The 23925-nt window shown below is 46.7% G+C and overlaps 1 protein-coding gene across 6 annotated transcripts in view; it reads left to right on the top strand.

Moving 5' to 3' along the window:
* Positions 1–23925, top strand: part of GRIK4 (glutamate ionotropic receptor kainate type subunit 4) — a 448540-nt gene that overhangs the window by 387463 nt on the left and 37152 nt on the right. For all 6 annotated transcript variants that reach the window (XM_082410870.1, XM_082410869.1, XM_082410872.1 and 3 more), the window contains one exon: positions 11778–11891. In XM_082410870.1, coding sequence (XP_082266996.1) covers positions 11778–11891 — 114 coding nt within the window. The remainder of the gene's footprint in view (positions 1–11777; positions 11892–23925) is intronic.

Raw genomic sequence — 23925 nt, 5'->3', positions numbered from 1 at the left:
AGGCCTGAAACCCAGAGGCCCCTAATAGGTGTAGAACTGGCTTGGTCAGTGGAGGCAGGCTCTCTGTCTGAAAGGTCAGGGCTGCAAGTTTGATCCCCATGTGGGCCAGTTAGCCTTGCTCAATGTCAGGGCCTCACGCTGTGTCCCAGACCGTTATTAATCAGCTTTTCTGGCAGCCAGCAGGGTGGGAAACTGGCAGAAGTGTGTGAACCCGTCAGTGGAAATCCCCTGCCTCTTATCACAGGGCCTACGTACTGATGGCCACGTTTTCATGTGGGCTGGAGGTTTTATCAGTTTGATTGGGAAATAAGGAGCATTTGGATTAGGAATGAGCATATCCTCCTGAAAAATTAGACAGGATTCTATCATTTTCTTTGACGTGTAAATCAGTGGTCTATCTTCAGAAAATCAGGGGGATGACGACAGGGATGGTAATGGTGCTGCCAGGCGAGGAAGCAGAGTTCAAGCTTCCCCGGGCATCACTGCATCCGTGGAAGCTGCCTAGACCCAAACTCTCAGTGCTATTTCTTTTTCACGTCCCAACTACTTAAACACAGTGTAACATCTATCATATATATTGCTTTTCCAATCATGGGATTTCTTTGTTCTCTGTTCAAAACCTACATTGATTTTTTTGGAAACAATTACTGTTTTAAATAACAATGAAGTTGATCCTTTAACTTGCAGCAAAAAATAATAGCTTACACTTCTGTAACATTTTCTGTTCTGGGCACTGATCTAAGTGCTTTTCATATATTAATTCACTTAGTCTTCACGACACACCTGTGAGGTATGTATTATTACAGTCCCATTTGCCAGATGAGGAAACTGAGGTACAGAAAGGGTAGGTCACTTGCCTAAGATTACATGGCTGGTGAGTGGCAAGGGAGGCCGTAGCGTGGGCGCTCTTAGCCAAGACATTATGACACAATGAGTCAAGACTCAAGGTGAGAAAATAACATGAACTGAGCTCCTACTTGCTTTGATTCATCTATTCATTCATTTGGTTGTGCCTTCCTTTACCAAATGTTTGGTGCTTATCACATGCCAGGCACTGTTCCAGGCTCTGGAGACACATGTGGACCCAGCAAACAACAGGTTCCTGCCTCCTGGAGCTTGCTTTAAAGACAATAAACAAGTAGATGAATAAATGAACAAGAAAATTTTAGATTGTGATTTTTGCTGTGAAGGAAGAAACCCAGGAAATTACACAGAGAGTGTCAGGGAGAGGGCATCTTTGGATAGGCATTCTGGGAAGGCCACTCTGAGATCCGAACAGAGTGTGCAGAAGCCAGCCTCGCCAAGGCCAGGGCAGAGTGGAGCAGGGAGAGGAAAGAGTAAATGCCAAGATTCCAAGGCGCAAATGAACTGGTCATATTTGAGAAGCAGGGCGCGGCCTTATCACACAATGCCTGGTGGGCCGTAGTAAAGAATCAAGGTCAGTAAACTGGGGGGTCTCTCTGGGTTCTTTTCCTGGGGTCCATGCACACCCGCGCGTCTGAGGAGAGCATCAAGAGAGACCATAAGCTTAGAAGGGAAAAATTTACATCTATGTTTTTTCTAAATTCAAACTGAAATGTAAAATTTCCTTCGATTATAAATGTGGGCAACAAGTCATAGTGGTATTAACCACACCTGTGACCTTGTCGCCAAAGGTGCCATTCGAATGTCGCTATGAGAGCTACCTCCGGCTCTCGTGGTCAGTGTATCACCATTATGTAATTCTGTGTTATGTAATACAGTCACGTGTTACAGCAAACGTAATAAACATTTTAAAATATTTTTAAAGAAGGGGTTAACAGACCTCACCAGACCGCTAACAGGGTCCATGGCATAAAAAAGAGTAAAAAGGCAATACAGAGAATGGCGTGATCTGCTTTAGCTTTCAAACACCCCACTGGCCACAGTTGGAAGAGGGGATTTTAAGAGGCAGGACTACCCCTGAGCTCCATCTACACAGGTTACTGGATTTAATCCTCACAACAATCATGAGAAATAGGCATGCTTTGGCCCATTTTAGAGGTAAGGAAACCGAAGCCCAGATTTCAGGTAATTTGCTCAGCTGAGAATCGCAGAGCTGGGATTCAGGCATACATCTCTCTGACCCCGAAGGGCAAGAGGGTCTATGGCCAGAGATGGGAGCATGTGACAAGAGGTCAAAGGTCAGCAATATCTAGTTGGCCTCCTGACCCAGCTTGGACCCCTGTGCTGCACAACTTCACCCGTGAATGAATTGCCAACCCTTCTCTCCTCAAGCCTGGTTCTTTCCTCAAATCTGCCCACATGGGCCAATTACGCAGCCCTGAGCTGAACTGACTAAATATTTCATGGAGAATTTAATTTAACTCTAAAGAAATTCATCCAGCCCGGAGAGTATGCTGTCAGCTCGAGAAATAGCACTGGGGAGCCCTTGGGCCTGCAGATGATTTTGCTGCTTCCCCAGGAGTGCGGATGCTCCTCTGGGCTCGACTCCGAGCTCTGCAGGCTCAGTCCAGGGAACACGAGTGAATCCCACAGACTTGGGCTCAGGTGGATCCGAAAAGGCTCTGATCAAGGCCTCCCTCTGAATAGGAAGCAGGCTGGTTTGACTGTGTGTGTGTATGTGTGTGAGAGACAGGTGACTAACTGGTCCCACTCCTGTTCCCTTATCCTTGTTCCCATATCCCGGCCTGAAAGAAGGGAGAAAGGGTGGGGTTGACCCCCAGCCTCCCCAGTGAACAGGGCACCAGACATTTTGCAGATGCCATGGGACCCTACAAGTTTCTCCTCGGCCCCAGCCCACGGCGGGTGGAGTGGGAAGGCCGCCTTCCTCTTGCGGCAGGAGAGCAGCTGTGCTCGTTGCTGAGGCCTGTTATTAGGGAGTCTGAGGGTTCCGGCCAGTGCCAGGGGAGCCAGGAGTGAGAGCGAGCTCCCTGGCGCCTTCAGATCCCTTTGCAGCTCAGCGTGGAGACCCCGGTGAATCACGGCAGGTTCCCTGGGCATCTCACGAGGTGGGGGCAGGGGAGGGCGGGAGGAAGGCGCCCAGCAGGTGAATGGATCAAAAGACAGGAAGTGAGCAGATAATGTAATTTGAAATGGGCTGAGCTGCTCCACTGTGCAGCACGAAAGCCAGGGCCTGTCCTCGGCGTCCCCGTTCTTCCCGAAGGGTAATTAACCACCCCCCCACCCAACCCCGTCTCCAGCACCGCTTAAGGCTGCATTAATCGCGGGGTGTGAGGCCCTTCCCCTTCTGCTTGGGCTCCCTGTGTAGCCCGAGGAGTTGCAGGGAACTGGGCCCGGGGAGGGGGCAAGGGGAGAAGGGAGCCCTCTAGTGGGGATTTAGGGCTTCAAGTCTTCCTTAGGCTGGAGGATGAGGAATTGCATCTCACAGTGTCCAGACCATGACTTGAATCCGGTTATAATGACCCAGCTTCCTGACAAAATCCCTCCTACATACAGGCACATGTCCGAAATCAGCCTGATTCTGCTGTCAGCAAGGAGGGGCTGGAGGGTAGGCCATGTCTGGGGTGTTGTCCCCTGTACCCCGCACTGTTAGCTGCACTGGTTGTTAATTAGAGATTTACTGTGTATCCACTTTGGGAACATCACTATGAACAGTGCAGTCATAAGAAAGCAGACCTGAGAATCTGTACGTCTGAAGATAGCTCTCTCCGTATCCTAGCTGTGTGTACTTGAGCAAATTAATAACCTCTCTGGGCCTCAGTTTCTTCGTCTGTAAAATGGAGCTAAATGGCAACTTTGAAATACTATATAAGTTAAGTTTTTTGAAGACATGGTCCCTGCTTCTTATAATCTAATGGGGAGCTAAGTTATGTGCTTGAATGTCCACAGTGACAACAATAATAATAGCAAGAGCTAACATTTATTGAGAATTATTGTGCGCCAGGTAGAGACTTTGCATGGGTTGCTCATTTAATTCCTATAGAGGCTGCATGAGGGTGGGAACTGTTGTTGTGCCCACTTTATGGATGACGAAACTGAGACACAGAGAAGGGAAGTCCTTTCCCAACGTCACACAGCTAATAAGTGCAGAGTTGGAGTATGAGCCCGGGCCCCCTGTTCTAATACAAGGCAATTTATGGCAAATGCCACCTGAATGGTATAAGCCGTGTCTTAGCTCCCTTATTGATTGTGAGGAGGGAAGGCTTATTCCTGGGAAGATGATAGAGAAGTTTTCACAGAGGAGGTAAACTTTGAATGGACCTTGAAGAGTAGAGTTACTGTTGGACATTCCAGGTAGAAGGAGTGGCATCATTTGAGTTCCACCTGTAGGAAAGTACAAGGTGTGTTTGAAAGTTGGCTGAACCAGACTCCCGGGGGGGGAGTCTTCCGGAGGAGTGCTGGGAAATGAGACTGAACTCAGAGGGATGGGCGGACCATGAGGGCCTGACTCCCAGGCTGGGCTTTAAAGGAGTGTGGATCATGGATACTTGTTTAAGAGGGAGGACAGGTAGGGGTGGAGATCGAGATGATGGACGTGGAGCTCACCTCCTCCCACAGACACATCAAGAGGGAGGACAGGTATAGTTGTCATGGCGTAAAAGTGAATTTTGTTAGAAAAAGAATATTAATAACCACCATTTATTGTGCAGCTACAATATGCCAGGCACTGTGCTTTGTGCATTATATATATTATCTCATTTATCCTCATAACAACCCTGAGTTGGTAATTATAATCCCCATTTTACAGATGAGAAAAGTGAGCTTGGAGAGGATGTGAAACCTACTCATGGTCACACAGTAACTGGAGGGCTGAGACTTGAGCCCAGTTTGGTCTGGTGGCAGAGAAGCAGGGCAACGTAGTCACAAGACAGAGCAGGTGGAGGGAGGGAGAGCTATGTCCTTGACGTTGGCCTCATTCAGGAGGGCCAGGCAGGGGCTGGAGAAAGTGACAAGCTAGGAGATTCAGCAAGATAAGAGCTGGATAGTACCCCATAGGCATTGTAGCGTGGAGGTCACTGCTGACCGGCTGGAGTGACATTGGTGAAGTGATGTCATAGACACCAGATCGCCCTTAGTGTAGTGGTATAAATGGCAAGGAAGTGAGGATAAAAATGAGGATGGTCCTTTCTTGTCTCTCTTCCATCTTTTGAATTCACTAGAGCCAATTGTATTTGTTGCAGGTTTGGATGCAGCCGCTGAATCCAAATGGCCCAGGTTTGGATCCTGGCTCTGCCACTTACTTGCTGTGCAAGCTTGGGCAAGTTCCTTAACCTCTCTGTGCCTCTGTTTTCTGATCTGTAAAATGAGGGTAATTATAGTAACCTACCTCATAAGGGTATTGTGAGCACTGAGTGAAGTAACACACGTAAATTGCTTAGTTAGTAAATTGACACACAGGAAGGGCTATAGGCGTTAGACGTGTTAAGATTACAAGTCTCATCCTGCTTAAAATACTTCAGGGCCTTTCAGTTGCTCTTCAAGGCATTGCATCTTCTGCCTGCCTCTCCAGCCTCATCTTACAGCACACTCCCCAGCCCTGTGTACTCCAGACACTCTGGCCTTCTTCTAGCCCCTGGAATGCACCAAGCTCCCTCCTGCCTCAGGGCCTTTGCACGTGCTGACCCCACCCCCCCCCAAACTGGGAGTGCTCACCCCAGGCCTTCTCACTGGTAATTCTTGTTCAGGTAACTGAGTCTCATCTTGAGAAAGCTCCCATGAAGACTCTGCCAACCCCTGTTCTACGTGCTCATGGGGCCACAAATGACTCCTTTATAACATTTATTACAGCTGTAGTTTTACAGATCTTTTCTTCAACAGTCTGACAACTGCCTCTCCCACTGGACTGCAAGTTCTTGGCCATCAGGGACCATGCCTGTGTTTGCCCACCCCTGTATCCCAGAACCTTGCACACTGCCTGGAGTAGGGCAGGCGGTCAGTACAGAGTGTTGAGGGGATGCTGAGTGTTAAAGAGGAAGGGATTGCTGGGGAGGGGGCAGTGGGTTCTGCCTACCCTGAGACTCCACACTCAAGGGCAGAGCCCAGGACACAGCGCTTACTGTGGGCCGGATGAGCTCCGTGGCCCCATGTCACCCTCAGCCCGCAGATCCTCAGCCAGAGCCTAATGTGAGTTTTCCCTCCCTGGGAAGCCAGGCTTGGTGGACTTGGGGGTCTTTCCTTTCTGGGTATTTATGGATAATGTCCTCGCCGCTCTCACTGCCTCAGGCCTGGCCTTGCTTGGAATTCTGTAAGCCTTTTCAATATACAGGGGATCTCCAAAAACAATTACCTTGGAATGAAGGCTTCCAGCAATGCTCAGTACAGCCTTATTCTGTGTAGCGTTTTCTCATTCCAACTGTAGCCTCCCAAAGCTTTCCAGCACTAAGTAACAATTACAGAGTTAAATAAATGCCAGCAAAGAATGTGAGGCACTATGGGGCCTGAGCAGCAGGTGAAACAAGATCTGTGCAGATGTGACCGGCAAAAGAGTAGAAAGCTGTTGGTGTAGAGGATGGCCGCCTCCCCAGGGGGCAGGACCCTGGGCGACTGGGAGGCAGGAGGGCCGTGTAAAAAAGCCGGAGAAAAAAGATCTGGAAGCTGATCAGAGATAGCATGGTGGATCCAAGAATTCAAAGGGAGCTGGGGACGTCATTTAATCTGCCGTCCCCAGAGGAGAATCATATAACGAGGAAGAGGCTATGGAGAATGACCCGATTTGGTTTCCAAGCTGTATGGCAGTTTTTCCTTGAGTTTTCTAAGCGATGGGACAGTACGAGGCCTAAGAGGGTCCTTACGTGGATCTTCAGAGATGGGCAATCAGACCAGGGAAGCACAGTGTGTCAGTACAGCTGTGTGGATGTCTCAGGTCACCTAGGAAAGCCTACCAGGGGCCAAATGTCCAGAGGCCTCTGCCTACATGGAGGTAGAACAGGCCTGACTGCTCCCCAGGCATTCCTACAACTCATCATGTGTTAAAATATTGTCTCCAGGGACTTCCCTGGTGGTCCAGTGGGTAATACTCTGCGCTCCCAGTGCAGGGGGACCGGGATCGAGCCCTGGTCGGGGAACTAGGTCCTGTATGCATGCCGCAGCTCAGACCCGGTGCAGCCAAATAAATATTCTTTTAAAAAGATATCGTATCCAGAGGTCCCTGTTGAGATTCTCAGCATCATCAAGTTCATCATAATCATCATCATCACTATCATTATCATCCTAACAGCAAACGTTTATCAGGTACTTACTTTGAGCCAGGCCCCATGCTCAGCATTTACAAGCATCATCTCATTAACTTTCTTAGTAATTCTGGGAAATGGGTACTATTATTATCCCCACTTTACAGATGAGCAAACTGAGGCTCAGAGAGGTTACATGACTTTTGCCCAAGGTCACAAAACAGGTAAGTAAGTAACAGAGTCCAGACAGGTCTGTCCCATGCTGAAGGCTAAGTCTCAGCCACCCTCTCTACTGCCTTCATAGTCCCAGATAGGTGTGGCAGGACTCTATAGTGTGCAGCATTTATAGGGCTCTTCCACACCCATCATCTCTTCTTGACTCTCACATAATACTGATAGGCAGGCATTGCCCCATTGTATAGCCTGGTAAACTGTGTCCCAGAGAGAGTAAGTGAGTTGCTATGGGCATTTGGTCAGCAAAAGGCAGAGCAGGTCTTCTGACCCACCCCACCCTCTCATTAGCTGGTCTCCATGTGAGGGAGGGGCTCCGGGAGGATGGGGCAGGGCTGAAGCTGTGGAAGTCTGCCCAGGGCGCTGGGGCACTGCTGAGGGGGAGAGAATTGGGCCCAACAGGGGGCAGCAGATGTCTAAAAGAGGAGGAGAGGGAGACAGAGGAAAGCTTTGTTGCTTCAGGTCTTTCAGGATCTGGCACCGCGGGCAGAGGCCTCCCGGGTGGCATCTCAGGGAAGCACAGGGTGGGTGCAGCAGGCTCAGACAGGCACAGACCAGAGCCCTGCTGTGAATTCACTGTCTTCCTCCCAGCCAGGCCCCACATCCAGGACAAGGGCAGCGGCCACCCCAAGCCTTCAGGTTCTGATAGTGAGGGTAGCAGTCGCATGACCCCTATTTAAACCCAGGAGGCGAAGAGTAGTATGTTTTGAAAGTCACCTCCAGGCTGCCTGCAGCCTAACCTCCCCTCGGAAATTCCACTAACATCCAGGAGATAAAAGAGGGGATCTCTCAGAGGCAGAACACAAAGCTCTTCAAAGAACACTTTCAATCAGAAATGGGAAGAGGAGAGAGGTCTTTCTCTCAGAGAGAATGTATTTATAAACCTGTGTGTGTGTGTGCGCGCACACACACACACACACACACACACACACCAGCAACCAGGAACATCGTGATGCTAATAGAGCTCTGTGCATGTTCCCTTTTCCCAGTCTCTCTTCCTTCTCTGGCTCCGGGGGTCCTTCCCTTTTCTGGATTCCCAGCCCCCGGGGCTGCACTTCCAGATCTGCTCTCTCCACATAGTGTTGTATCTTCCTGACCTTTCTGGCCTCTTCCCCGCCTTGGGTGCTACTCTTTGCTGACTAGTCTGTAAACGGTTTCCTCCTCCGCCTCTCTGAGGCATTCAATTCTGGAGACCGCTATCATCTCCTTGAGCAAATAGGGGCCAGTTAAACGAAGCTCCTCCCCTCCTAGCCCTGCAAAATGAAAGCCTGGGATTTTAGGGCCGGAAAAGAGCTTGGAGAGCATCTGACTGAACTCTCATTTCAGAGTGGAGGAAACTCAGGCCTGGAGAGTGGAATAACTTGCCCAAGGTCACAGTGAGTTTGTGGCCCAGCTGTGACGAGAGCCAGGTCTTCTGACGTCCTGTCTGTGGCTCTTTCCACTGGAGGGCACAGCCCTCCCCAGCGAGTGACCAGAGATGCAGAAGGGCTGGGGTGAACTGTCATGGTGCCCGCTCTTCCCTTGGCCTGCCACGCCCACAACTGCTAACATTTTTTGCAGCCACGCCGCTTTGGTCATTAGTTTGATTTTGTGGCACATGATCTCCTCATCTAAGTCTGCTTTATAGCACAATGCCTTTTTAACTAAGGTGAAAGAAAAGGCATGCACGCCTTTTGGAATAACCTGCTCCCACCAGGTTGTTGCTGGTACCCCAGGGTGCGTTGAAGCCAAGGTACCTGATTACTGTTCTCTACTGAGTCGATGAAAAATAAAAAACAACCAGTACATAACCTCCGTGGTTTCTCCTAGCTTCTCATCCCTCCTTCCCTGCCTCCCCTGCCCCCAGCTTACTCTTGAGCAGGGGACAAAGGAGAGAGAGATGGGCAGCGGGGCAAGGAGGCAACAGTTTCCACAGGAGACAGTTTCCTGTTTGGCCCAGTTTGGGGAGGTGTCTGTTTGTGAATAGACAGAAGCGCCCTGTCCGAGCCTGGGGCAGACTCTCTCCCAGGGGGTGTGGTCCTGCTCCTACCCAGGAACGCGCCCTCCTGGGACGCTGTCCATTTCCAGCTTTCTCTCCATATGGAATTCTTTCACCATAATGTCATCGCTGACCAACTTTTATAAACTTGTGAAATGATTTCCAAATTGCAATCCAAAGTTTGCCCTTTTGGGAAGAAGGCTGTGGCGAGGGGTTGAGGGGGAAGAAATTTGAGGATAGAGTTGTTGATTTTGGTTACTTGGTTTGGATAGATCTATTTTTTTTTAATAACCAGAGAAAGGACGGGATGCTGTGGTTACCTCTTGCCCGTCTTATCAGTTTTCATTTTTCTACCCTTTTCTTCAGTTCGTTCACTCCAACCCATTTAACTCTTGTCTCCTCCTCCCAAGGTCCTTGCAGGGCTTGGCTGCTGATTGGCTGCACACGGGGGACCAGCATTGCACCTGCTGCGCCTTTGTGGTTGATTTCTGTTGCTTTACACATGTGCTCGCGAGAGGAACTCAGGTCAGGGCCACCGTCATTGAGGGAGGGGCTGAAGTTCTGAAAGGCCCCAACAACTCTCTGAAGGGTCCCCCAAATGAAGGCACTAACAATCTTCTAATCAAACTCCACTCTCTCCTCCAGGGTTGATTCACTTGACAGCAGTCATCAGCACTCTCTCAGAGAAATACAGAATGAACCCAATGAGTCATTCACATTTTTCAATTTTTATTAAAAATCTCTTACATCTGCAATCCAGTCTCTTTTAAGCCTGGCCTCGCTTTGTAAGGCCCTAAGTTGTTAGCCGATGCCGGATCGTGTGGCTGCTTTAGCATGAATTGGGGTGGGGGATTGGGGCTGAGATGAGAAGAAACTGATCTTTGCCAATGGATGTATTCTTCTTGTACACAACTCATAAATCCCCTTGTGCGTAAAATGAGGGTGGCATGTCTCTCTCCTTACTTCCTTTGCAATGATATAGGAAGAATCGTGCATGTGTGTGTATGTGCCTGTGTGTGCACGTGTGTGTGTGTGTACTTATTCAGAACTGATTGGCCTGTTTGTAGATTGTTGGATACCTCACTTTCCCTCATTTCTTTCTCCATCTTTTGTATCAACTGATCCACCAGAATTAGGAGTTAAGGAAGCTGAAATGTAAAACTCGATGGAGACCAGTCTGAGATACATGCCTAGGTTATAAAACATGGTTCTTAAATATCAGTATAAGTCAGAATCACCTGGGCAACTTGCCACAAATGCAGATTCCTGGGCCCCACGACCAGAGTGTGATCCAGGGGGTCTGAGATGAGACTCAGGAATTCACGTTTCAATAAGCCCTTTATTCTTTAATATTCTTATTCTTTAATAAGAATAAGGTGATTCTGATGCTGGTGGTCCTAGACCACATTTTGAGAATCACTTGCAGAGAGTTGCTGGGAAGGATTCTGGCACTGTCTAAACCCCACATCCTTGGTTTACAGATGAGATTAAGGAAGCCAATAGAAGTGAAATGACTAGCCTATGCTAGTTAGCTAGTTAGGGCAGAGTATGGCCAGAACTGAACGCCAGCTCTGGGCCTTTCCCGCCGCTCCATGTATAGGGGAGCAGGCCAATAGGTAGTAAGCTTGCTTTGCAACAGTGTGGATTGAAATTAAACACAAGGAAGAACTTCCTGACAGAGAGGTGTACTGAGGAAGCTGACAGCATCTCCTTTCCCAGGAAACCTTAATTCAGGCCAGACTTCCATCAGGTGTGGGCACTGGAGGTACACGGCAGGGGCAAAGAGAAAAGAAGGAAACATCTGGTGATTTTGCATGAAAGGGACCAGAGACCCTTCTTTGAGTTCTGCTGTGGCACCTGGATTTTAACCTTGACTGAAACATAAGGCCAGTGGTCCAGGAAGCCTGAGGTGAGGTCCTACCTCTGACAAGGACAAGGTTTGTGATGTTGGGCCCCTTGCTCAATTTCTTGGCCTTTATTTCCTGGGGTTGCATTAGATTGCCTCTAATTTCCAGGGTGCCATCATTTTTATCTTTCGTTGTAACTCCCTCACCAAAGTGCACACAGCAGAGGGACTCTGTGAAGTTTTGTTGTTCAACAAGTGAATCAGCTGAATAAAAAATTACTCAGTATTGAGTATCCAGAAGTTCTATCTGCCAGTTCTCCCTCGCCTAGGGCATTTCGAGTCTGTCTGAACAGTCAGTAGTGATCCCCCTTTTTCATACTAATTTATATATTTAAAGGGGTCTAACCTCAAATGAGCATGAGTTACGGCTTCAATATCCATGTCTTTTCACGAGTGATCGTTCAGACCTCTGGCTACTTAGGGTCAGTCCCCAAGCAGAGAAGCCAGACCAGAGAAACATCTCCCCATTAGTGACGGCCTCTGGTCACAAGTCCCTGTGCCCCCATCTCATGTGGCCAACCCTCTGATGATCTCTGTCTGTTCCTTTCAGAAAGCAGATCTGGCCGTGGCAGGCCTCACCATTACGGCTGAACGGGAGAAGGTGATTGATTTCTCAAAGCCATTCATGACTCTGGGAATTAGCATTCTTTACCGAGTTCATATGGTAAGAGATTTATTTTATACGCATTTATGGCATTAAAGTTATTTGCATGCAAACACTGAGTTATATGGTAATAATGAATGACTCACAGAAATATTTAGATTTCAAGACTTAAATGCAAATGTGCTGGGCTATTTTTTCCCCCATCAGCTGCAAGGACTTGCAAACAGGAGGAAGGAAAAGTCACACTTGTGGGCTTTCCAGTAAAAACTGCTTCTGCCTCACTGAATAGGGAGGGCCAAGAATGATCATTCAACCCTTGGTTCGTAGTGTGTTGGTGATCGGCCCCATGGGTCACTCTGCTTCCTCCTAGGGGGTGGGTCCCCAGCCCAGATAAGTCACCCCGGACTTCTCAAGGCCTTCAGCAACTGTCAGGTCCACCTCTGTTCACTCTGAGCATTGCATCTGGTGAGGCAATGCAGACCCCCTCTCTTGATTATCTGTACTGGGGGATAAAGAGCAGATAATGTAATGTCACTTATACCTGGCCTGTCCCCTCCTCTGCATTCCTTACAAAAAAAGACTTCTCTGATTAGGTGGCTAGAGTCAGTATAAAAATGAGTTTCAGAAAGCTCCCCCATGGGCACCAGAGGATGGACGTGATGTCCAAGTTACTGGCTGGTGGGGGGAGCATCAGGAGAGGGGAGATATACCCTCATCCAAACTGGCTCTAAGTACACAGCTACTATATGGATTTCCCCAATGGTCCAGTCACTTTAGGCGTCCAAGGTCATGCCAACATGGTGTATTCCGGCACCTGGCACCACAAGGCTGCCCAACAGGGAAGGACCCAAGAGCTCACCCCACATGCCTGCTGAGGAAGTGACCCTCCAGCTTCTGATCTCAGCCTTGGAGAAGGGGGATTATCTGTATTTGCAGCCTCAGCCTGGCAGCTGCCAGGGCATCAGGAGCTGTGGCCCATTTTTGCAGGAGGAAGGTCTTCTTGTAGAGCCCACTCAGGCAGCTCCGAAGAGCCCGGTTCTGGGCTGGACCTCAGCGTCCATCGTGACCCCTGGCCGACTTGGAAAAAGAGGCCAAATCATCTGGAAGAAGAGACAGCCTCAAAATCCCAAGCTCTCCAGGCTAAGACAGAAAGAAATGGGAGGATTTGGTCACAGTCAATGCTGTGACGGCTGTGTCTGTCTTGTGAGTGAAGGGGGATTTTGATCCCTCCTCCCCTTCTTTCCATGACAATAACTCCCATTCACTGAGCGCCCCGTATGTGCCAGATACTCTTCAGGCCCCTGTGATGTGGGCTGTTGTTATGGATTGAACTGTGTCCCCTCCAAAGCTGTGTTGAAGTGTTAACCGCCCCCCCAGCCCTGTGAATGTGACCTTATTTGGAAGCAGCGTCTTTGCAGATAGAATCAAGTTAAGGTGAGGTCATACTGGAACGGGGCAGGGCTAATCCAATGACTGGTGTCGTTATAAAAAGTGGGAAATTTGGACATAGGCGTACGGGGGAGAAGACCTTGTGAATTTGGAGGCAGACTGGAGTGATGCATCTACAAGCCAAGAGACGCCACGGATTGCCAGCTGCCACCAGAAGCTCGAAGAAGACAAAGAAGGACCCTCCCGTAAAGCCTTCAGAGAGAGCATGGTCCTTGACACCTTGATTTTGAACTTCTAGGCTCCAGAGCTGTGAGACAATACATTTCCATTGTGTTAAGCCCCCCAGTCGGTGGTACCCTGTTATGGCAGCCCTCGTGAATGAATACAGTCGACTTGTTCTTATTTTAGAAATGAGGAAACAGTGGCAATCAGTTCTAAAAACATGGCCAAGCCCACACACCACTTAATGTAAGAGCAGAGTTCAAACCCAGGATGGTGTGGTGAGAGCCTGTGCTCTCTCTGTGACACGAGGCTGCCACCCGCCTTGTGTGACCTGTGCATAACTTGTGCATAACTTGTAAGTGAGGCTCTCTGTGCCCCTGTTCTCAGTTGGTCCTAAGGGCTGTTCTTTGAGGAAAGAAGGAAGATGTTATAATTCCCATCTTACACATGAGGAGACCAAGGTCACCTCTGGAGCTGGACCTGGAATCCAGGTCTCCTGACTCTTGGGACAACGTTCTTGTCATCATTACGTCTGTTGGTACCCCCGAGGCAGCTTTCCAGCCAGTGCTGTTTCTTGAGCCTGCCCCACTGTGTCCCCCCACCCAACTGAGCCTTGAGGGAGGATCCAAAAGAAATGGAGACACACAGCCTTTCTGCTGTGGCCAGACCACGTGACAAGGCTCTGGCCTTGATTTCTTGATTAAGGCCAACGGCGCTAGAGCTCCACTCGTGACCCGATGGGCCAAGAGGAGCCACATGGGTGAAGGCACGCCATCCCAAGTGTTTCCACCCCCTGGGAACATCTGTTGCTAGGCTACCGTCACCACCCAGGACACGATTGTCCTGAATATCAACTCTGGCCAGAACCAAACTCCAATTCTCCGATCCTCTGGGCAATCTTAATTAGATCATTGGCCAAATGTTTCCTACCACCTGCAAACCTATAACTGTATGAGCTCCCCTGCATTAGTTCTGGGATGTGAAGTTTTATGTGTCAGCTCAGCGAGGCTCTAATGCCCAGATGTTTGGTCAACCCCTAGTCTAGATGATACTGTGAGGGTATTTTGTAGATGCGATTAGCATCTACAATCAGCTGATGTTAAGGAAAGGAGATGACCCTTGATAATATGGGTGGTCCTCATCCAATCAGTTAAAAGGCCTTGAGAATAAAAATGGGTTTCCCAAAGCAAAAGGAATTCTGTATCAAGACTATCACGTAGAAATCTTGTCTGAGTTTCCTGCCCTACAGATTTGGGACCTACCAGCTCCTACAATCACATGAGTCAATTCCTTGAAATAACTCTCTTTACATACACACACACACACACACACACACACACACACACACACACACGCACACACACCCCCTCCTGGTTCTCTCTGTCTCTCTGGAGAACCTAACCCACACAGCTCCCCTCTCTGGTCAGCATTCCTCCCCTCTCCCCACCTCCTTACTGAGACACTAGTGTGCCACACGGCTGCTCAGACCTGATTTCTAACAGGGGGCCAAGCTGAGTAAAAATTGAGTGCTGGCGTGGGCAGCTCACACTAAGCAGAACTGACAGTTTATGCATTTATTCAACAAATATTTATTGAGTGCATTCTGTGTATGAGGCAGAATGCTTAGAAAGTACCAAAGAGTGAGCTGGGGAGAGAACGATCCTGAATCAATTAAATCAGGGGAGATCCAGTGAGAACAAGTCTGAGATGAACTTCACAGAATCTGAAACAAAAGAGGCATCAGCAGGAACAGCTAATACCAAAGGGTAGCCCGGCAGAGTTCACCATGAATGCCAAAATCTAAAACTACACAGAGAAACTCTCTCTGATACAATAGTGTTTAGTTGATAAAATTGAAGTTGAATGCTGGGTGTTTATTATTTTGTGAGTTGTCTCTGATTGATAGTTCTCTGTGAGCAAAAATATGGTTCATTTAATTTCATTTGTAACCTATAATGACCTAGAATCTCTTAGCTCTGTGTCTGAGGTCACCTGAGTCAGGAGTGATTGTTACTGAAAAGTGAGCATCTGGTGATAATCAAACCTGTGTGCAAAAGTAAAAATAATTAACACAAAGTATAAATGCCTAGTTAGAAATTCTTCAAAACCTTCCAAGATAACAAGTGGTGGCAGGTATGTCTCTGAAGCCTAAAGATAACCAGAAATAATTTGTGAATTTCCAGCAATCTCAGATTATCTAGGTTCTTTCATGAATGTGGATCATCACAAGTTGATTATGGGATATTTCCCTTCCTCCCAACCTTGGGGCATAACCTGTTTTTGCCCAGGCATCTCCAGGGCCAAAATCAGAAGAATGTTTTGCTCTTTTGACCTCTACTCCCTGCCACTCAGAGGCTGACTAAGGATTCTGGCTTTGGCATTTGTTACTGTCGATCCCTCTCGCTTATTAAAACTCTCTCTGTTCCTAGCATCCAAGTCACCATTTTCTCCCGCTATTCCTCCTGCCTCTCTGATTATTGCCTCTTCCACCATTTCTGTTGCTTCCTCTCTCTCTCTCTCTGTCTCTGTTTGCCTCTTAAATGTCCGTGGCCCTTTTCTATTCTCACTCTCCCAACTCTCTGCCTGGATAATCTCACTCTTTCCCAGATCTATAAATCTAACCCTGACTGCTCCCCTAAATTCCAGAAGCATATTTTAAACACATTACTAAGACGTCCCCACCTGGATATCTCAGAGGCACCTCAAAAACAGTGACACGAACTTCATTCGGTATATTCCTCCCTCCCCTCCTCTGCCCCATCTCAGGTAACGCCATCTCCATCCAGCCACCTGAGCTGTCCATCACTCCTCTTTCCTCACATGGTCAGTTGGTCCACTCACGTCCTAAATAGTCCTCAGATATACTCTCTGTCTCCGCTTAATCTGCCTTGGTTCAGGCTCTCCTCATCTCTAACCTCAACTGCTGCCATTCCAGTGGCCTCTATCCTCCTTGAGGGCAGGTGTTTCTTATCCATTACTGTATCCCCATCAAAGGGCCACTGTTATTGTAAGCATTCACCAAGAAGCAGTAGAGTGAAAATCATGGACTCTGGAGCCAGACTGCATGGGTTTATTCCCAGATCTGACACTCACTGGCTGCAGGGCACATGTGTCTCAGCTTATTCATCTGTAAAAATGGGTTGTCATGCACATTTAATGAGGATACATATGTAATGCACTTATAACAGCGCCTGACATGTGCACAATAAAGTGTTAGTTATTACATTTTTTATTGAAGTATAGTCGGTTTATAATGTTTCAGGTGTACAGTGAAGTGATTCAATTATATATGTAATTGAATATATATGTAATTGAATTATATATGTAATTGAATATATGTATTGAATTATATATGTAATTCAATATAGTAATTGAATATATTGAGATGTTGAATATAGTTCCTTGTGCTATACAGTAGGTCCTTGTTATTTATCTATTTTTTATATAGTAGTGTGTATCTATTAATCCCAAATTCCTAATTTATCCCTTCCCCCAGTTATTACATTTCATAAATGTATGTGAATTTCTCCCCACTGTCATCTGTCCTCAATCCATCCTGCAGCCTGAGAGTTGTTTTATTTTATTTATTTATTTTTATTTTTTTCACAAATGTAATCATATCAGCTTCCGGCTTAAAATCATTCACTGGCTGCGCATCACTTATGAGAAAAAGTCCAACCTTCTTAGCATGGAGAATGAAAGCCGATCTCTCCTGTTCCACTTCCATCTCTTTGCTGCAGGCACCTTCATCCTGTACTGCTTACTCCTTTTCCCATCATGTCAGCCTCTTCCTGTCTTCTTATCTAGATTCATGCTCATCTTCTTGTCCCTCAACTGTCTAACAAGGTCTTCCCTGGCCTTTAATACCCAGCTCAAATGGCACTTGTCAAATGTGACTCCCCTAGATGGAGCTGATTGCTTCTTTCTCTGAGCTGCTGCCCTCTGCCTGTACCTCTATAACAACATTTATATGCTGCGTTATATTACTCTTTATCTCTCTCTCCCTAAGTAGATCCTAGTGGGAGATACACTGGGGAGAAGGTACCCTCTTGCCAGACCATACATTTTTTTAAATTGAACTATAGTTGATTTACAATGTTGTGTTAGTTTCTGGTGTGCAGCAAAGTGATTCAGTTTTGCATATGTACATATATATTCTTTTTCATATTCTTTTCCATTATGGTTTATTACAGGATACTAAATATAGTTCCCTGTGCTATACAGTAGGACTTTGTTGTTGATCGATTCTATATATAATAGTTGGCATCTGCTAATCCCAAACTCCCAATCCAACCCTCCCCCGCCCCCCCTCCCCTTGGCAACCGGAAGTCTGTTCTCTATGTCTGTGAGTCTGTTTCTGTTTTGTCGGTAAGTCCATTTGTGTCACATTTTAGAGTCCACATATAAGTGATATTGTATGGTATTAAACCATAAATTTTTATGATATGATTTTTGGTATGGAAAATGTCTCATCCTAAACATGCGATATTTACTTGATAAGTACAGAGGGAAGAAAGGAAGGGGGGAGGGAAGGACGGACCTGTGATTCTGCAGGCAGTGACCACCACTTCCCTTGGTGGCTCACGGTCGAGCAGCACTGACCCCCAGGAGCCTGGCTTCTGCCAGGAGACCCAGTATTCCAGGCAGCAGGATGAGTGACCCAATTAGATTTCTTTTTACTTTCTGGCCTTTACCCTGTTGGCCTTGAGAACAAAAAGTGAGGGGAGGCAGATGTTGGGGCAGCTCAGACCCATCTTGTGCTCAGGACTGGTCATGGCGGCCACCTGAACCCATGGCTCCCTCCCTCCCTGATGCCTGCACATACCACAGACAGCATAGCACCGACCTGAGAAGGCTTGGGAACCCCTGGCTGGGGCCAGATGAGCTTCCAGGCCATACATGGAGGATTCAGCCTTTAGAATCTGGGGTGTCCCCAGGTACTGCAAAGATAGGAGTCAAACGACTGGACATCTGAAGTTCAAGACTCTCTTGATTTCCTTGGCATATTAGCTCATTTCTTCTTATTGAGAAGTTCAGTATTTAGCATAGCAGTGTAACCCCAAGGGCATTTTGCAGTTCAGGGTTTTATAGAATTGATGCATTTTGCAGTCCAGCGTTCTATAGAATTGATGCATACTGTAAGCTCCCAAATATCTGTGAATGGAAGAGAAAAGAGCATAGAAAAACAAAACCATTCACATTTGATATTAGAGTATATCATGTAGTTTTCTCTCTCTCTTTTTTTCTGCAGCAGCAATTTCCCTAATGATGTTTTTGCTCAGATTAATATTAAAGTAAGTTTGTATGCCTCAAGCACACACTGACTGCTGAAGCAAAGCCTTATCAGAGCATGCCAGAAACCAACCTGGGATTTGACATTGGCACATATAGCCCCCAAATGGATAATCAAGTTTAGAAAATTCAGTGTCCATATATTCAAGGAGGTTGGGTGTCTGTCCAGGATATTTGTATGTTGACTAACATCATCTGGCACCTCTTTATTCATGAAGCACTTTCACATACAGTCTCCGGTTTAGTACAGCAATCCCCCGAGGCAGGTAGTAGGATTCCTATTTTGCACAGAAGGATTCTGAGGCCAGTCGTGGCTAGTGGTGCAGTGGAAAGGGGAAAGAGAGTGCAATGGTGGGGTGGCATGGAACCCAGGTTTTCGATCTCCAAGTCCATACATTTCCAATTATCTATCTTTATGGTACAGTAGGTATATTTCTCTGTGTCAAGGTCATGTGTTAGGTGATCTTTCAAGATCCCTTCTAATCAGAGGATACTATCTCTGATCCCATATAGTGTCCTAAGCCAGCCAGAACATCTAAGGCTCCCTTGAAAATGTGAGTTTACTATTTTCCCCTCCAATGTCCTGCTCCACCTTTGAATAGCAAATGTGAAAGTTTCACACTCTGTTCTTTTTCTCTTCTTAACTCTTGGCTAGAGTCTTCTCTCTAAACAAAAGTAAAACAAACAAACAAACAAACAAAAAACGGAAAGAAAAGAAAAAAAGCAGACAGTGATTAAAAAGTGAGCAAGAAATAAAGGTCAACATTAAATTAATGCCTGGCATTTTTGCTGGATGTATTAGTTGTTTTTCAAGAAGGTCTGTTTCATCTCAGAAAGACTGTCTAGGAAAATGGAGAACAAAGCTAAGTAAACCAGTGAATCATTTCTAATACTGCTTAATAATACTCTGTTATAAGAAAACAGAAAATGAATAAAGTTCTATTCCTTAAAGCTAAGTAACATGATAGCCCATATAATGGAAATATGGTTCCCTGAATGTATAATCATGTTAATATTGGTTATTTATTGAGTGCTCCTCTCTCAAGAAGTTCAAGGATTTTATCAACATTACTTTAGTAGTTCTCACATCCCCCCCTTCATGTTGATTGTGGTGTCCCATTTTCTGGAAGAAGAAAACAGCACCAGAGAAGCTGAGTGGCTCACCTAGGATCACTCAGCAAGTCAAGGTCAGGGTCAGGTTTAGAACTTAGGTCTTCTCATGCCAGATTTCCAATCAGCAAAGTGAAAATAGCTATGCCAGCATCTGGGTTACATAGGCAACAAACCCATCTGGGTGTTTTAAGTGAAGAGGAATTAATTGCTTACTTCTTTTTTACTCTTGGAGTCAGATGTGAGAAGTGCGTGCTAAACCAAAATATCATCAAGACAATCCACTGCAGACACACTGAGGGAGGTTATCCATGGGTTCCTGGCACAGGCCAAGAAGAAATCTCTTCCTTCTGCTGCTTCCAGAAAGAGTCATGGAGACTGTCTCTCTTATCTCTTTCTTTAGCCCTAAAGAGTGTTTTATTGACTATTGATGACAATTGGGTGTGGAAAGAAACCTCTCTATGAATGGCCATTTAGTTCTAAAGACTGGCAAAACTACATGGGGGACAGGATGAGCCTTTGTCATTGGCTCTGCTGGAGAGGGAGCGGATTCAGGGAAGGAAGAGAGTTGATATCACTGGTTTGTGTGTAGGAAATGGTGATGAGGGCACACAGCCCTTACACAGACACAGGAGAACCTGCTGCACACCTGAGCCACTCTGTCTTGACTCTTTTGGGAAGGCTGAGGTGGAACTGAGTTCCAAAGATTGCAATCACCGGCATCTAAGGGCCAGCCTTCCAGAAGAGAGCCTGGTATTATCCTAATCGCTCCCCTGGAGAGCCCTGGGGGAACCATCATGATTCATGTATTATAACCCATAGAAACTCCAGGAGTTATGGAAAGCGACTGTGGCCAGATGGCATTCTCCCTCCAAGCATCTTTAGCATGTGCTCCTATAGGACAGAAAATAGTAATTCTTGTCCATTGAGGGAGAATCAATATAAAAGGAAGTTCCCTCTTTTGTCATATACCATCTCCCTACACCCCCTTCACTCATGGCTACCATTAGGCAGAGGGGGAGCAAACACTTATATAGCACTTACTGTGTGTTAAAACAACCCAGGAGGTAGGTTTTATTACTACCCCCATGTTACAAAAGAGGAAATGGAGACCCAGAGAGGTTAAGTAACTTGCACAGGGACACATAATTATACGTGGTACAACCAGGATTCAATCCTGGGCAGGCTCACTCCAGAGTCTGTGTTTTAATTCACTGCCTGCCCTGCATTACGTGGCTCTGGTGTCCTTATGCATTTGGCTCCAGACTCTGGGAAAGCAATTACTTCCTTACTATAATGTCATTTCTTCTAGTACATAGAGAATGAAGTATCAGTGAGTTCACAGATTTTCTTTATGGATTAGAGGAATTTTCAACGGGCAAGGGGAGATTAGTACCACTTCATAGCTCCATGTACAGCTCCACTGCTAACATTCAAAGGGCCTCACCATGCAGGGATTGTGACCATTTGGTGACCAGCCCAGTCTCTTTCACCATCAGATGGCATCAATGATGCTGTCTCTGATGCGGTCAGTCTGAAGCACAGTACAAAAGTCAAGGAACCAGTTTTCATTTTGGTGCCATCTAATTTTCCACCCCATCTGCAGGACTTGATCTGTCGTAGACATTTGGGGCAGAGACTATATATATAACCAATTATCTACCTTCAAAGTGGTTGTATTCGCCAGAAGGAACCAGCCCAACCTGTAGTCAACAGAGACATGTATAAATCAATACAAATGCCTATAAATGCAACAGAGTCACCATAAATGATGATGGGTGTAAGTAAATGATGTTTAGAGTACTTTAAGGGGGTGAGACTGAGTAGGTTGGGATTCTGTTGGTATTGGGTAGAAGGCGTGGGATTAATTAAGGAGTTTATTGGAGCAAATTGCAAAGATAAAAAGGAGAGGGAGACGTGGTACAGCTGCCATTTGAAAGAAGGAGAGCATGGCATCCCTATGGCACAGTTTGACGAACGAGCACCAGAGAAATTGAAGCCATCACCAGTGATTTGAACAAGGCACTTAATCTCCGTGGGTCGCAGTTCTTCCATCTGTCAATATGGAGAACTGGGTACTGAAATCAAGAGAACGTAGTGAAGCATTTTGAGTTCTTCAGAAGAAAAGCATCACCATCATATATCCTTTGGGTTAAGGAAAATCTATTACTAGGAAGAAATGCCTGTGGCATGTGACACCTGATTTGCCCCAAGCACCAGTACTCAGATGTCTTTGAGGAAGGAAGCAATGAAAAGCATCTGCATAGAAAAAAAAAAAAAAGGTAGGCGTTCAGAGCCTTACAAGTAACATACTTCTCTTTGGCATCATAAAAACAGCTTGGGCTCAGCCCAAGCCTAGGCTGCGCGAGCCCAGACCCAAATCTCAAATGACTGACCATTCCTTGCTCTTCTGGTTGGCGTCAGTCAATCACAAGTGGAATCAGATGTTGCCTTGCCAACGTGACTGATACGTTTGTTTCCAATGGAGCTCTGTTTATGTCTTGATCCTTGTTTGTGTGATGTTCTATGTTTTATAACTTGAGTCTGCAGGAATTTTTCCCATGGCTGTGCATCATTTCTTATCACCCATAACCAAATATGGCAGCTTTAAATAGTGCTGTCATTTTCCTCAATTTCACTCATTGTGATATAATCAGGTATAGATTTCTGACATCGAGCATCTAATGGGGTTTCAGATTCAGAAAGCTACAATGAAAGATTTTTTTCTCTTGGATATCTCTCAACTGGGAGACACAAAGTGAAATAGTCATGAGCGACAGGCGTAGAATTCATGTACGTTTGCCCAGAGAAGCTCTGGGGGATAGAAGGACCCCAGGAGTGGCCCATGCTAGTGATTTCTGCTGCAGAAAGTGTATACGCATCATGAGTGCCTTCATTCCCCTTCTGGACTCACTCTATGTCTTCCTTTGTCTGCCACTGGCTCTTAGGATGTAGACAAAGACATGGGTAGCCCGTGATGGACACAAGAATGACTAACTGGGGACTCTCATTCTGCTTCTCTTGAGTCCCTCTTCCTGTTAGAGAATTTACATAGTGATAGGACCAGACATACTTAAATGGCCTACTCCCCATTTCTCTCCTGTTCCCTTGGTTACTGGGCTTTGTCCCTCAAGTTGTTTTATTTTCCCAGTCAATCACCTGAGTGTTCTGTGCAGCTCAAGCATGAACGCACATGAGGCAGAGTACTTGCAATTGGTATCAAAGGGCGGTTCCCTGGTCTCAGCCTTATTGGGAGAGAAAACCAGTTTCAGACAGACCACCCAAGGGGTCACTGTCACACTGATGAAGGGCCCAAGAACAGGTGCCCCATTGGCAGAGGATAAGCTTTGACTTCTTTGCTCTGTACCCTCCGGACTGTATCCGCAAATGGGAGTGTAAAAACTGTACTCCCAAGTGCTTTGGGAATTTGCCTACTGGCTTGCTCGGAAGGGATGGAAAACCCACCAGAAGAGAAGTTGAAAATCACCCACGACTGGAGCTGTTCGAATACAAGGGGACCATGCAGCGTTGTCTCCCCTGCTCCTTAGATGCTGCATTGGGAGAGCTATTGTTACCTAGAGTTTCTTAACGTGGGCTCCATGGTCCGGCTGTCCTTGGATAACGAAAGCCCAGAAAGCTAGTTGAGATTAGTACTGGCATAGGCAGCTGCCCTTTGTGTTTCTGGGGACCCCAGTGTAAAAGTGACATACCTTGTTATTTACAGTAGGTTGTGCCGTGACTCATATACTCTTGAGCTTGAAAGTTTACATGTTTGTAGAACCCCTGAGCTTAATACTGACTTTCTGCCCTATCCATGGACTTCCTAGATTCCTGGAATCATAAAATCGTATCATTTTCAATTTAGAATGGTCTTTAAGGAGCATCTAGTCCAGTGGTTTCATAGTAAATGGAAGAAGTAAGCCTGATGCAAGACCAAGGCAGCCACGGGGAGCTGCAGAGAGGGGCCCTGTCTTGAGTGGGCAGCTGCCACTCAGCTCCAGCTGGTTGAGAATTAGGCCCAGTGTTGCCAGATCACCCATTTTTTAAGCCAGAAATCTGGATTTTTATGTGAAATCTCCCA

The sequence above is a fragment of the Balaenoptera physalus genome (genome assembly GCF_965194825.1).
Source record: "Balaenoptera physalus genome assembly, chromosome: 10".
Classification (NCBI taxonomy): domain Eukaryota; kingdom Metazoa; phylum Chordata; class Mammalia; order Artiodactyla; family Balaenopteridae; genus Balaenoptera; species Balaenoptera physalus.
This window is presented reverse-complemented; position numbering and strand designations above follow the sequence as displayed.